This window comes from Cryptotermes secundus, unplaced genomic scaffold (genome assembly GCF_002891405.2).
Source record: "Cryptotermes secundus unplaced genomic scaffold, Csec_1.0 scaffold73, whole genome shotgun sequence".
NCBI lineage: Eukaryota > Metazoa > Arthropoda > Insecta > Blattodea > Kalotermitidae > Cryptotermes > Cryptotermes secundus.
Window position 1 is genome coordinate 2,756,011 of NW_019738871.1, and position 15,179 is coordinate 2,771,189.

A 15,179-nucleotide genomic window follows, 5' to 3' on the forward strand; every position below is an offset into this window, starting at 1 on the left:
ATAGGAAACAGATGTTTTGAAAATGTGGCACAGTTCAGGTATTTGGGAACAACGATAACAGATAGAAACCTGATTCAGGAGGAAATTAAGAGGTGATTGAACTCGGGTAATGCTTGCTATCATTCAGTCCAGAACCGTTTTGTCTTCCCGTCTCTTGTCCAAAAACATAAGAATTAGAATATACAAAACTATAATTTTGCCTGTGGTTCTGTATGGGTGTGAAACTTGGTCTCTGACATTAAGGGAGGAACATAGACTGAGGGTGTTTGAGAACAGGGTGTTGAGGAGAATATTTAGACCGAAGAGAGATGAAGTGACAGGAGGTTGGAGAAAACTGCATAATGAGGAGCTTCATAACTTGTACTCTTCTCCAGGTATAATTAGAATGATGAAGTCAAGGAGGATGAGGTGAGCAGGTCATGTAGCAAGAATGGGGGAGACGAGGAATGCGTATAGGATATTGGTGGGAAAGCCAGAAGGAAAGAGACTAAAGGGAAGACCAAGGCGCATGTGGGTGAACAATATTAGAATGGATCTTAGAGAGATAGGATGGGATGGTACGGATTGGATAAATCTGGCTCAGGATAGGGACCAGTGGAGGGCTCTTGTGAACACGGTAACGAACCTTCGGGTTCCATAAAATGCTGGGAAATTCTTGAGTAGCTGCAGAATTGGCGGCTCCTCCAGAAGGGCTCAGCTCCATGAGTAAGTACATAAGTAAGTATTTCAGTTTTTTTAACTCGTATACTTTTGTTGTGCATGCTTTATTGCTGTCTTCCCTTGTACTCAATTTTGGTTTTGTTGACTGCTTTTTAGCAAAGAATCGAATATAAAACCTTACGCCGAAAACACTGTTATGAGCAGGAGAAAAATAACCTCGACACGGCCAAGCCGTGTTGCTGGATTATTCGGTAGTAACAGGAGTGTGTAACATTGTGACGCAGGATAGCCGGCATAGTTCAGTCGGTATAGCGCCTCTGCTACGGGCTGGACGACCGAAGTTCGATCACCAAGGGAGGCAAGAGAATTTTCTCTTATCCAGAGCTTCGAGAGTGGCTCTGGTGCCCACTCAGCCTCATATCCAATGGGCACCAGGGACTGTAGAGTATAGCTAACCACTTACCTTCATGTAGTGCCGAGGTCAAGAATGGTGGAACTATACCTCCACTCCATTATACGTCTTCTTGGTGTGGTGCTTAACTAATTAAGCACAGGGCCATTTTTGCCTTTATCTACGGTCAAATCGTGATGGAGAATTATTTAGTAGTAACGAATGCTTGTAATATTGTGACGCAAGAAGGGGGCACGGATATTTCGGCCGTAAAGTGTATATCCGATTGATAGGCGTCAAATATGTTGGGTTTCTTACTGTATTTATTCCTTACACAAATGACTTTACACATAATTTCCGCTTTTAATTAACAACGTCGTTAACGGTCAGTACGTTAGTTGCTGATTTGATTCATTTGCAGTCCAACACTCATGCTCATGTCCGCTCGTGTCCTTACTTTCTATTCTGTTCCGCTAGACAGCTCTGCAAGCAACCTAACGGTAAACTGCGGCAAACTGTTACCACAAGGACTGTGCACAAAGTATGTCGGTGTAGAACAGCTGCCATTCTGGAATGGGAATCTAAATTCTGAATGCGCCAACAATGAAGTACGCCGTGGCGTCGGGATGCGCGTTTCTGCTGTTCGTGTGCATTTCACTTCCGGACTTCACAGAAGGTAACTCGGAATGGTATTTAAGGATATTCTTCCGTTTTTCACCCAGTGACATCAAACGATAGCTGTGGCACTGAAATTATTTCCGGACTAAAATTAAAATTGGAAGTGCAAAAGGTAACATTCTCTGAAATGAGCTAGAAAATTTTATGAGCTAAGTTCTTTGCTGTAGTAAGTAGATCACAGGCACTGGATGTCTGGAAGTTTTGTTCTTAACAAGCATTTGACACTTAATAATGACTTATATGTGGATTCATCTTAGAAACAAATGACATCACGCCTAATTACGTGATATAAAATGAAGAACATGTAGTGTCCTACATCGCTGATAATATTAATAATTTTATCAGAAGCGCGTATAGTTGAAGAGTAGACTTTCTGCGAACTTTTTAGTTCCTTCCTTTTCCCCCCCCCTTCACGAATGCAGATTTTATGTGACAGTTTTTCGTTAAACTCCTGATTAACCCTTTGAATCCTGAAGAGAGAAAGATGGTCGTGTTTTGCGGATTATTTTAAGAATCTGTCAGTATGTCAGATTATAATGAATCAGAAAAGATTTGGAAAGAATCTGCCGTAGCCTAGTAGAGGCACTATCCCGGTATTTGACTGGACAGCAAAACCACGCGAAACATTACGATAGCCGGTAAGTCGGACGAGATTCAAACCCAGAACTTCCTGGGTGTACGCCCAGGGCGTTTTCGCTACGCAAATCTAGCCAGAGAGAGAGAGAAAAACGGTGGGGTGTACCATGCTGTTTCATTCGAGGGCATTATTTACAGCCTGAACAGTGCTCATTAGCCTGGATGCCTGATATTACTGCAAATAATATTCCAAATTCAGTTGTACCTCACGGAAAGCACACTGTGCCTCAGTAACAAAGACCAATCGGTGAATGGTGTTCAGGGAATATTATATACAGGATATACAGTCTAGATAGCCACTGTATATAATTATCGTAAATTACGTATAATACGTCATTCCTACAACGCCTCGGTCTATCGGTCATCATCAGGTTACATCACAGTTATTTTTAATGCAATGGCTACTATTGCATTACGTTGGCCAATGTCTGCATTTTGTCCTGTAGCTATATGCAGGATGAATTACTGAATAAGATTGCTTAAGGAAATAATCGCTACTTATTGTGAGAATTTACGAAACATAAATACATTGTGCGGGCAACACGCAGAAAAGTTTTTAATGTTGAGATAATCGGTACCGAAACCTAGCCACTGTGCTGTGAGGGGTACACTACTCACGGTCACCTTCCATCGCCTCCAAAATTCCGAGGACTTCAAAGGAAACGTGTTCACATTTTTGAAAATTTCGCAACACACGCGGTCATCACCGGCAGCCTCAGTCCCAATCGCACCTGTGCGTACGTTAATTTCGCGACGTTCAGTGTCAACACAGCAAAGGGGAATTTATTTCTTCATGGCTCTTATTCTTATACGTTAATTTCGCGACGTCAGTGGTCAACACAGCAAAGGGGAATTTATTTCTTCATGGCCCTTATTCTTATATGTTAATTTCGCGACGTTCAGTGGTCAACACAGGAAGGGGAAATTTATTTCTTCATGGCCCTTATTCTTATACGTTAATTTCGCGACGTCAGTGGTCAACACAGCAAAGGGGAATTTATTTCTTCATGGCCCTTATTCTTATATGTTAATTTCGCGACGTTCAGTGGTCAACACAGGAAGGGGAAATTTATTTCTTCATGGCCCTTATTCTTATACGTTAATTTCGCGACGTTTAGTGTCAAGACAGCAAAGTGGAATTTATTTCTTCATAGCCCTTATTCTTATACGTTACTTTCCGACGTTCAGTGTCAACACAGCAAAGAGGAATTTATTTCTTCATGGCCCTTATTCTTAACTTTCTCCCTCACTCGTGGAGCTGAGCCCTTCTTGAGAAGCCGCCAATTGTGCAGCTATTCAAGAACTTCCCAGCATTTTATGGAACCCGAAGGTTCGTTACCGTGTTCACAAGATCCTTCCAGCGGTCCCTATCGAGCCAGATCAATCCAATCCATACATCCCATCCTATCTCTGACATCCATTTTAATATTGTTCACCCACCCAGTTTTCCCAGTGGCCTCCTTCCTTCCGGCTTTCCCACCAATATCCTATATGCATTTCTCCTCTCCCCCATTCGTGCTACATGCTATACCCGTCTCATCCTCCCTGACTTGATCATTCTAATTATACTTGGAGAAGCGTAAAAGTTCCCCGTAGGAGAAAATAATAATAATAATGACGTATACAGTTTTGGATCCTTTTGTCGTTTATTTATGACGCTGTCAGTACGTAAACTGTGAGTGTTGAATGGTACGAGGGTTTATGAACGATAAATTGGAAAGTAGCGGTGATAGCCTAAACGAGCTATTATTCCGGATTTTTCCTGGAGGGACTGAGGAAAACCACGAATTGTCAGTCAGGCTACCCGGTGTCCTGGCCGAGATTCGAACCGAGCACCTCCGGAATACAAGTCAACAGAGATACCGCAACGCAAAACTGTTCGGTGTTTTGAACCCTACTGGCCCATTCTGCATCTAAACCCACCCCAACCGCCTCTTCATTGGTTTTCGAGGATATCTGCTTTATCGTGGGTGTATTCCCAGGCCTGTCTGCATATTTCGAAGGTAGTCTAGCATTCTTTGGAGAGCTGAAAACATAGGAGAGATAAGATGGCATTGCAAATCTTTCGCCAGTTACTGAACACTTTTAGAGGACCTTCCAAATCGAACCAAAATTTCAAACTGTCCACATACCAGAGGCTACGAGTTAGTGCCCAGAAACATCGAAAATCCCAGGGATTGTAAGATTTGAGGCTTTCACGGCGGTGACTATGAAGAAAGCAGTCTTCTGGGATTTGGCACCGTGCATATGTGGTGTTAACCGACGTTTCGGAGGAACGTATCGCCTCCATCTTCAGGGTAGAAGGAAAAATATAAGAAATCCGCAAGCGAAGAGACCGTGAGAACCGGTAAAAGCAGACTGCTTTCTTCATCCCAGGGATTCTTTGTATTGTCTTCATGATTTGTAAGACGAGCTTTCATTTCTAAGGAAATTGTGTTAGAAAGTGAACTGTGAAGAATCGCGTAAGTGCTCCGTTGTCTACTTCAGTAACAAATTCAGCTCAAGTTAGGCTTTGTCTCTTACAGGAGATATTCAATAGGGCGTGGAGTCGAACCTAGATGCTTGTATAAACTGCAGATTGATCTTTTATTAGTACTGGCACTTTTAACAGATCTGCTCTGTAGAAGACTCGACCCTGTAGCGTAGGAGCGAAATCCGTTGCATTCACTGCAGACTAAGACACGAAGTAACAAAGAGCTGTACAGACAAAAACAAACTCCGTGGTTTTAGTCCGCAAGCGAACTATACCGACTGAGCGACCGCCGCTTGTCGGTGACGGTGGTCTAGTGATCAGAGTTCTCGCTACAGGTCCAGACGTCCGCGTTCGATTTCTGGCGCTACCAGATTTTCTGAGAAGTAGTGGGTCTGGAACGGGGTCCTCTCAGCCTCGTGAGGATAAATGAGGCGCTGTTTCAAGGAAATAGCGGCTTCGATCTAGAAAACCGAGATTAACGGCCGTGGGAATTCGATGCGCTGACCACGCGACACTCTCTATCCGCTAAAGTTGGGCTGTACAGACAGCTAGGCAATAAGGTCTCCATAACTTGAACCTTTCACCGGATCATATCAAAAAGGATAACATGGGTGGGGAATACACTTGTACCATACGTACGGTTAAGCAGTCATCCACAGCTCAAGCGAGTGAGATATGAGCTTCTCACAGATTACGTTCTTCTGAGGTGTGACGCTGCATAATTTGACAGACAGGTACCAACGTTTCTGAGGAGCCGCTGCCCGCATGTTTTCCCGAAAACTTGGTACTTCTCTACCAAACTGAACGGCGTCACATCCCAGAAGGCCGTCATTTTGAATGTTGTATCATGGAGAGACAGATAAATTGCACTGACATTTCACACAGTATATTTGCCTGGGAGACTGTTCTGCACATGCGCTAAATTTTCACGGCTAAATAACTGTATATCCTAAGAGCTTTTAACAAACATGCATTATAATTATATAACATTATAACATTATATAAACATTATAACTGCAATAAATAATGCAGTTTAAGCTCTGTGTTGGCTTTTATAACTTGTTAAATGAAATTGTATTTAATCTGCAAACAATAAGAAATAATGACTCTTCCTCTTGGATTCTGAATGGCATTACACTAGTGTTAATGTTAACATTCTGGATTAATATTAAAGATGTTTCTCAACTAGAGGCAACTCAGGATTGCGAAGCATACAGTGAGAACATGACAGGCACATTCGGCAGAAGAAATTACAACTGAGATGGTCACATCCATGGTCTTCAAATCATTTACAAGAAAATAAAATGTAGCTACTGCTACAAGAGGAAGCGACATACTGTTATTCCAGAGATGGCTTGTTTTACATAAACTCAATAATTAATGCTATGATGAACTTTACCCTTATAATAAAAGAGGTTAAGTTGTCCCTGTACTTAATTAAGCACCATGCCATGAAGGCATATGAGGGAGTGGAAGTACAGCTCCATTCTTGACCTCGGCAACAGTTGATGAATGGTCAAATTCACTCTCCGGCCGCTTTAACCCTTGCGAAAGGGCCCCTCCGTACCCATTGAATAGGAGACTGGTTTGGTCTCATAGCCAGTCTGGACGCTGTGGAGGAAAGAAAAAAATCTCTTGGTCCTACCAGGAATCGAACCCCAGCCGTCCAGCCCTTATCCCGTCGCTATACCGGCTCACCTTATAAGAAGCAGACATTAAATTCACATTCTGCTATTCACTGTTAAATATTTATTCAAAATGGCCAGAAAATGGAACTGCACACTCAATGAAAGTAGAGTAAAGTTATCCCTGTGCTTAATTAAGCACAACGCTATGAAGACGGATGGGTAGTGATGATGATGATGATGAAGTAGATGATTCTTAACTTCGGTACTAGATGGAAGTGAGTGGTCAACTTCACACCCTGGCCACTTTAACGTCGGGTACCTATTGGATAGGATGCTGAGTGGGCCCCATAGCTGGTCTGGATGCTACGGGGGAGAGATAAATAGTTTGCCTCTATGGGGAATCGAAACGTCATTCCCGGGACGTCCAGCCCACAGTCTAGTCACTATACTGACTCAGCTCATGGCAGTGACTATGAGGAATGCTATCTCCTGCTTGCCTGGCTTACTTTTCGACCATGAAAATTGAGGCATTAAACTGCGATACTTACAGAAATAATGTAGTGAGCATACGGTATATTTTGTTTTTCGCTACAATTTTTGTTCAAAACGTTTTTCGCCCCGACAGACATTTCCCGAGATAAGCAAAAAGATCACACTGAAATCTTCATGTGAAGTCGTTATTTTCTTTCGATTTTAACCAAAATTAAATCATGACTCTAATCTTTGGTGATACTTCCGAATATCAGACTTAATGGCAATCTGTTTAGCGGTGCTGCAGTTGGTTAATGCGTACAGACATATGGATCGACCAGAATGAAATTAACAGACGCTCCGTGGGGTTGCAAACGCGACCAAAAGTGTATTAAATAGAAGATTATATTTACTGTTATTTTGCTCGCAGCCTGACCATTACGCAGTAAAGGACTCGCAGTTACTATTGCTGACAAGCTCTCCATTGTTACTGCTAACGCTCCCACCATTACTATTGCTAACGGTCGCACCATTGCTACTGCTAATGCTCCCGCCATTACCCTTACTCAGAACAGCAACATTTTACAAGTGACGTGAAGTTTAAACATTACAGCATACATGTTTCCTACAAACTGTAATGCCAAGGTGTACGCGTGACAATATATTTAACTCAAGGTCCTGTGGAAGGACAAAGGTTATCTGAAACACTACAGGCATCAGAGGTTTAAACAAGTTTCCATTTTGTGGCTTCCCAAATAGTTTCTACTGAGCAGTCTCTTAACTTCCATATTTTGGAAAACTGAAAAATTTTGATGAAATTATAAAGGATGATGCCATTTTACAATAGTACCCACACAGATATGAAATGAAACAAACATACATGTATATTATTTTATATTTAGACGTTAATATTAACCCTTCAAAGCAGCCTAGCCTTATATGTTGAAATAGCTGGGTAAATCTGACAGGAGTTGTCCAGTGATTGAGATTAGCTCTTTCTAAGGGGCCCATCTGAGTAGGTGTCTTCCTTCCTCACCTAAAGACAGAAATAGATCCAGTTTCCGAAACGTCATATTTTCTATTTCATAGAATTCTTGACGATGGAAAAAGTCCAGAAACCCAGCAAAAAGAACGTGTGAATGAACACAGAAAAAAACGAAAACAATGCTGCCCAGTCAGTTCACCTTATGCTGTAAGCTGGTGGTCATCTTGAAGATTTTACTATCTTTTTAACAACTTTTTGGTCTAAACCATATTAATTCTGTTTTTTTAAGCTGGTTATTTAATGACACTGTTAGTATTTGGACTATATATCACCACGTGATAGGATGATTAGTTATTGTGGAGCACTTGGTGGAACGAGAACTGGCAAGGGAAACTGAAGTACTGGGAATAAATTTGCTCCAGTGCCACTCTGTCCACCACAAATCCTACATGACCTGACCTGGGATCAAACCTTGGCCGCTGAGGTGGGAAGCCAGTGACCAACTGCCTGAACCATGACATGGCCCTTATGAATTGTGGTATCTCTATAGTCATAATGTGGTCTCCAATGGTTACAGCATAACCTAATATGTTTCTGTTATTTTTATTCTTTGTCATCATTTTTTGGTTACTTGAGAATGTAACCCCCTGCAACATTCAACCTATGGGAAATAGCGATCTGCATTATGAAAATTTGTCTTATAAACTGTCTTCAGGCACATAACTATTATTAAGAGTGGGGACAGCTGGTATGGAAGCTTAGTAATAACTTTCATGCATTCTGTTTAAAATTACAGCTACTTTTAGTATACAAACTCAAATACAATATCAAAAGCCTAACTCTAACTACACAACGTTTCAGCACTGCTGCGGCGCTGCTACTCGTGCCGTTCACGTGGTGACCTAGGCACCTGTAAGGATCCGTTCACACTGAACCTCACTCTAGCAGAACAAGAGAGAGGAGTTGAGGCAGTGCCATGCGCCTCTGGGTGGTGTGGCAAGTTTCTGGAGGGAGGCAATTCGTTTAAGGATGATGGTGAGTACTATCATTAAGTTACGGATAGAAATAAGGACAGACACAATTAAAAATACTCACCTCACATCTCAGAGAATTGTGGCCTCAATATTCACTGCTGCAAAAACATCAAATTTCAGAATTATGGGTAATTCAAAATGAAATACTGAAGGGAATATTGTCATGATTTAAGGGTTGTGACTATTAGACGGGTTTCGGATTGGATAAATTAGATTTATTGACAGCTTATACACAGCACTACTGCTATTTCCACACTTTACAGTTCACTAAGTCTTCTCACTCTTCACAACTCGTATCCTGGCAATGGATTTATAACAGTTTCAATGTCACTGCAGCACACTATGAAGCCTTCTTTGCACAGCCTAATTCCTTTCTTGCTATTATTCTGCCAACTGCCAGCGCCAGGGACTCCTTCAGTTCTGTTCCCAAGCTCATATCCTGGCAGGCTGGCATCTTGAAACTCACCTTTCAGTTGCCATCTCTTCTCAGTCATCTTCACAGAGCTCAACTATCAACTAACTGCTCCCTTGGAACTCCAGAACTCGATTCAATTCTTCTCAACTGAACTCTTCTTTATAGTCACTTTGCATGGACTGAACAGAAAACTCCACCATCACCACCACTATTAGATCCACTACAGGAAACAGGAAAGCAGAAACTGGCAGAAAGGTTATACTTCTGTATATGACAGATATGCTACATGCTGGCAGATGGTGCAGCAAATTTGCAGGCAACATCTGCTGAGGAAGCAAATGTTCTGCATGTAAAGTCACAAAGCATCCTTTGTAAAATGTTGATGTCATGTTACAGAATATGGAATCGCAACTCAGCGCATGTGTCTGCAGCGTGGTCCATCAGACAACGAGGAGAGGTGTGATTATATCACATGGAATCACAAGAAGGTCTACATGTGTTTCTGTCAGGGGGACTTATGCAATACAGCACCATCAGTCAACAAGGTGGCAGTAATGCTTCTCGTCACATTTACGGTACTACAGCACACGGTGATAGGATAGCCCACATTCTCTAACATTTGGAGTTGAAAGTCATTCAATAAGTGAGGAAATATAATAATGTTCATTTGAATTTACAACCTGTTTTCTAAAAATTACATACTGCAAGTTTCAAACTTAACAAATTTACAGTTCCTCATTCCTCTTCCCAGAGAAAGTTTGCCTGTAATCTCATGTTCAGTTTTAGCCTCACAGTTATAACGTAAATGAACTGGCAGATGTTAATCTTTTGATAAATTTGTCAGCATGCATCAATTGTTTGCATGTATGCATACCGGTACTTACTGGCCAAGAAAAGCACTGCTACTTTATAATTTCTATCAGCCACTGTATACAGATATAAAAAAACAAATCATTAATTGATATTACAATTGTTACTTTGCAAACTCTGTCATGTACATCTGACTAATGCTCATCAAGGTTAAGTGATGGGTACATATTACATCAGAGAAATGCAAGTTTCACTATGAGCCATGAGAGGGTCTCATACAGGATCAAATATTTCTATATAATTTTGCTAAGTTTATATTAAATGGGAATGTGTATCAAGAAACTAAAACTTTAAGATTTATTCAAACAAAACAAAGTACAACTCACAACAGTCCAATAGCACAAGTTTCTGGATCAGAGAAACAGCCTGTGTCCTAAGTGCTGAAATTTCACCGTACTTAAATATTTCGTGTAATGGAATATGGAATATAAAAAAAAATCTTTACTGCATGCAATTGAATCGTGATGTTAATGATACAGTCGCTGCATACACACAAACACTGCACGAAATTCAATCAATGACACCACTAACCCAGTCATTATGCACACATAAGCATCGCGTCAAACTGAATCATGACACCACTGACACATTCACTGCACACAGAACATCATACCATGTTCTCCAGATATTCTTCCAACTGAACATTGTATATCCTGTAAACAACTTGTCAACTATATACATGAAACAAACAATTTGTTAAATGTACTTGTACTGATTTATATATAAAAGCTAGGCTGCAAAACGATCATACTTATGTGTATCCTTTACATCTGACATTCCTGATTCTCAACTTACGTGAAGGAAACCGGTGTTCATGTGTAGGAATGAGAGTAGAACATGGCAATAGCAGGATCCTCAGTTTCACAAGTGACCAGCACATCACGGAACTTGTCCAGCAACTGAAGGAGCTGGGAACGTCGAATATTTTCCAGGTACATGATCTCCTCCAGATGGTGATAACCCCGCAGATAGCCTTGGTGACAGAGTCGTGCCAAGAGATGGAGGTCCTCTGGATTGGCTGCAGCAGGTATCTTGAGTATTGCAGTTCGCTCTTCATCGCTGAAATCAGCCAGAAGTTCCTCACGAACCAGACTTGATTTCTCCTCTTCCAGAGCACTCACAAAACTGACCTAGAAGTACGACAGTTTATCTAACAATGCTTCCTTAATTGAAGAGGTTTTATATCGTCAAACTGAAGAACGACTGAACACTGAATCCCAAACAACGTGGAAGGAGATCTCAATTCCTGTGACAATAGGACCTGAACATAAAGCATGTATTACTACCAGCATACTGCTATGTTAAATAATGTTATATCTAAAAGCAATTTTATGTTGTTGGATTCCAGTGTTTTCCCCTTGGGTCTTCATCCTCTTTGAACGCAAGGGAGGGGAAGAAGGGGAAAAGGAATGGCTATAGGATGAACATGTAGAAGGGCCTGAAAAGGAACACTTAGAAAGGAGGGAAGAAGATAAAGGTAGAAAGGAGTTAAAGAAAAGGAAGAAAGGGGTGAGGGATGAAAATGATTTTCCCTGAGGGACTCCATATTCCTAAAAGCCACCGTATGTATGTCCAAGGGGATCCCCTTTACAAGCGCTAAAAGGCAACCAGCAACTTATATGAGCATCTGTCATTGTAGTTTCACTACTGTGCTGGCATATAAAACTCAATGTAAGAAATAAACATAAACAGTAACATTCTAGTAGATTNTCGTATGTATGTCCAAGGGGATCATCTTTACAAGCGCTAAAAGGCAACAAGCAACTTATATGAGCATCTGTCATTGTAGTTTCACTACTGTGCTGGCATATAAAACTCAGTGTTAGAAATAAACATTATCAGGTGAGTGGGTGGGTACATTAGAAAAGTGTAACCTCAGCACTGNATGTAAGAAATAAACATAAACAGTAACATTCTAGTAGATTCTAAAGGGTTCTGACAATGGTGTGTAACACTCAGGATTATTGTGTTCTTGGATTCTGTCCATCATGTAGTATACTACAAACATGTTTCAGAAAGTAAATCAGTTTCATCCTCAGGTGAGTGGGTGGGTACATTAGAAAAGTGTAACCTCAGCACTGGATGTCTGGCGAGGAGGAGTATTTTTTCCCACCTTGAATGGAAGAGAAAAACTTATATCTTATGGCTCCTGAATACCCCACCCTGTACAAGCATCTCTGCATCAGACACTTTCATAGCACCAGGAGTCTATGTAATACTCAGTGACAACTCATCAAAATTTTAATCTTAAGTACATTAAGGACATGTAGGAAGAATCTATAAGANGCCCCACCCTGTACAAGCATCTCTGCATCACGATCTGACAAGACACATTTATCAGACACTTTCATAGCACCAGGAGTCTATGTAATACTCGGTGACAACTCATCAAAATTTTAATCTTAAGTACATTAAGGACATGTAGGAAGAATCTATAAGAACACAATAACCCATAAAGAAGAAATAACATTGAACTACAGCCATGGTGACTGTCCAGCCTTAGGCCGCGCCATAGCTCAAGCGGTTAGTTGCTGGCTTCCTACCGCGGTGACCCAGGTTCGATCCCAGGTCTGGTCAAGTGGGATTTGTGGTGGACAAAATGGCACTAGGGCAGGCTTTCTCAGAGTACTTCAGTTTCCCCTGCCAATCTTCATTCCACCAATTGCTCCACAATCACCCTCACCTATCATCTAGGGCTGGTACAATAGGCCAGAAGTGGCCGCAGTAGAAGGGACTTAGTCCCACCCCACTAGCAAAAGAAAGAAAAAAAAAACTGTCCAGCCTTCATCAAGATCACAAGTACTGACCTCATACGAACCAGTACTTCAGATAAACATTTAGCAAATAACTCAATTCAGGAGCAGAATCCTTCAGAAGCTGATAGTTGCTATAGAAATTATGTGCCTTGTATGGAACCAAAAGGTTAATTATCATGTTCACAAAAGCATACCTTATCCTCTGCTATTTGAATCCGGTCCACATCAGCAAACCCTATTTATTTAAGATCCGCTTTAATATTATCCTTCCATCTAAGCCTAAGTACATTCCCTCTGAGTTTTCTGATAATAAAAAATTACATTTTCTATGGCTCTCATACATTGTACACTCCCCACCTATCTCATCCTCCTTGATTTGATCATTTAAATAATATTTGGTGAAATGAAGCTCCTTGTTACACAGCTTTCTCTGGCCCCCCATTACTCTCTCTGTCTGAGGTCTAAATAGTCTCTTAAGCACCCTGTTTCATTGCCAATTCCATAAAAATTGAAAGATGAAATTCTTCCTGTTCATTAAGCCTGTGCTTATGTATGTGGCTCAGTCCAGAACCTTTTGTCTTCTCATCTGCTCTCTAAAAACATAAAAATTAGAATATACAAAACTATAATTTTGCCTGTGGTTCTCTATGGGTGTGAAACTTGGTCTCTGACATTAAGGGAGGTCACCAGACTGAGGGTGTTTGAGAACAGAGTGCTGAGGAGAATATTTGAATTGAAGAGAGATGAAGTGACAGGAGGCTGGAGAAAACTGCATAATGAGGAGCTTCATAACTTGTACTCTTCTCCTAGTATAATTAGAATGATGAAGTCAAGGAGGTTGAGGTGGGCAAGGCATGTATCAAGAATGGGGGGGAAGAGGAATGCATATAGGATATTGATGGGAAAGCCAGAAGGAAAGACACCACTAGGAAGATCAAGATGTAGGTGGATGGACAATATTAAAATGAATCTTAGAGCGATAAGATGGGATGGTATGGAATGGATTGATCTGGCTCAGGATAGGGACCAGTAGAGGGCTCTTGCGAACACGATAATGAACCTTTAGGTTCCATAAAATTCTGCGAAGTTCTTGAGTGGCTGCACAATTGGTGACTTCGCTAGAAGGCCTCAGCTTCATGAGCGAGTGACTGTTACATGATAATGTTGATGTTAGTACCTCAGTGTCTGCTGAGACCAATGAACTGCTTGTCTGAATGGGCAACCCATTCAACTTGCTGCCAGGCGTGACAAGAACATCGTCACTGATGTTGGAGCTGAGGTCACTTTCACTAGGTGCCCGTCCACCCATGAACCCACCTACACTGACACTAAACTGCTCATCTGGTGTGCTCTGGTAGCTCCCATCTCGAGTTGAGCTTTGATGCATACTATGACTCTGCTGCCGCACCAGCCTCTCCTGTAACACTGCTCACTGATGGATACACAGCGTCTGTGGAATTCAACTACAGCACTGATCCATTAATGTGTTCACACTATTAACAGTTATTTAGATGATAAATTAAGCAGTTATTAGAGCATGTTACATCGCACATGAGCGCTTTCTCGCTCTCTCTCTCTCTCTCACATACACACACACACATGATGACCAATTTGGTCGAAACTTGTAAAAACTTTCAAATTGACTAGTTTCTAACAACTTTTAATAAATTGTTGCACATAAGACTCTGGAACTAATTAACACGAAGTGAAAAAGTGCAACATGATGATACAATACATTATTATTGTTCATTCAATTTGTGACCCCCTATGTTTGGGGTCGAAGCATCAGCCTCTTTAACAATATGAGTTTCTGAGATGTTTGTCATTCACTTCTGCACTTACTATGTACATGGGGCAATCCAAAAGTTTCCGAAATTTGAATTTTGCGCACGAATGGTTATGAGTACATCGAAATACCGCTGCGTGTCTCCTCACACATCCTACTTGAATCAGTGTGGCAAGCGGCGTCAAGTTGAGTGGTTGGGTTTATTGTTGGTGAACGTATTTCCATTGTTGTGTTTCCATGAGTTTGCGGTTTTGCAATGGCTGACCTGAGAGAGCAGCGTGTCTGTATAAAGTTTTGTTTCAAACTTGGGAAAACCGCTGCAGAAATGCACCAAATGTTGAAGCAAGCTTTTGGTGAAAACAGTTTAGGCCAGACACAAACTTACAACTGGTATAA

General features: G+C 41.3%; 3 protein-coding genes across 6 annotated transcripts in view; 1 reads left to right on the top strand and 2 right to left on the bottom strand.

Moving 5' to 3' along the window:
• Positions 1-1,484, bottom strand: part of LOC111871047 (histone deacetylase 8) — a 22,201-nt gene extending 20,717 nt beyond the window's left edge. Inside the window, exon 1 of the mRNA XM_023863787.2 lies at positions 1,124-1,484. Within this exon, the coding sequence (XP_023719555.1) occupies positions 1,124-1,129 (6 nt within the window). The 5' untranslated portion in view covers positions 1,130-1,484. The remainder of the gene's footprint in view (positions 1-1,123) is intronic.
• Positions 1,485-1,554: 70 nt separating this feature from the next.
• On the top strand, positions 1,555-10,991 carry LOC111871048. The gene is made up of 3 exons (XM_023863788.2): positions 1,555-1,727; positions 8,784-8,957; positions 9,768-10,991. The coding sequence occupies exons 1-3, from the start codon at positions 1,655-1,657 to the stop codon at positions 9,971-9,973; spliced, it is 453 nt and encodes a 150-aa protein (XP_023719556.1). The 5' UTR covers positions 1,555-1,654; the 3' UTR covers positions 9,974-10,991.
• LOC111871046 (GATOR complex protein NPRL3) overlaps positions 10,119-15,179 on the bottom strand; it is a 13,886-nt gene continuing 8,825 nt past the window's right edge. For 3 of the 4 annotated variants that reach the window (XM_023863783.2, XM_023863782.2, XM_023863781.2), the window contains exons 7-8: positions 14,175-14,414; positions 10,119-11,371 (exon numbers count right to left, since the gene is read on the bottom strand). In XM_023863783.2, coding sequence (XP_023719551.1) covers positions 11,054-11,371; positions 14,175-14,414 — 558 coding nt within the window. In that variant the 3' untranslated portion in view covers positions 10,119-11,053. The remainder of the gene's footprint in view (positions 11,372-14,174; positions 14,415-15,179) is intronic. The other variant, XM_023863784.2, reaches the window with a different exon arrangement.

Bases quoted from the DNA above. Each gene is read 5' to 3' on its own strand.
- LOC111871048 (XM_023863788.2), top strand. From the start codon at position 1,655: ATGAAGTACGCCGTGGCGTCGGGATGCGCGTTTCTGCTGTTCGTGTGC. The intron at 1,728-8,783 runs GTAACTCGGAAT...ACAACGTTTCAG, and splicing joins ACTTCCGGACTTCACAGAAG to CACTGCTGCGGCGCTGCTAC. The intron at 8,958-9,767 runs GTGAGTACTATC...GTCATGTTACAG, and splicing joins CAATTCGTTTAAGGATGATG to AATATGGAATCGCAACTCAG.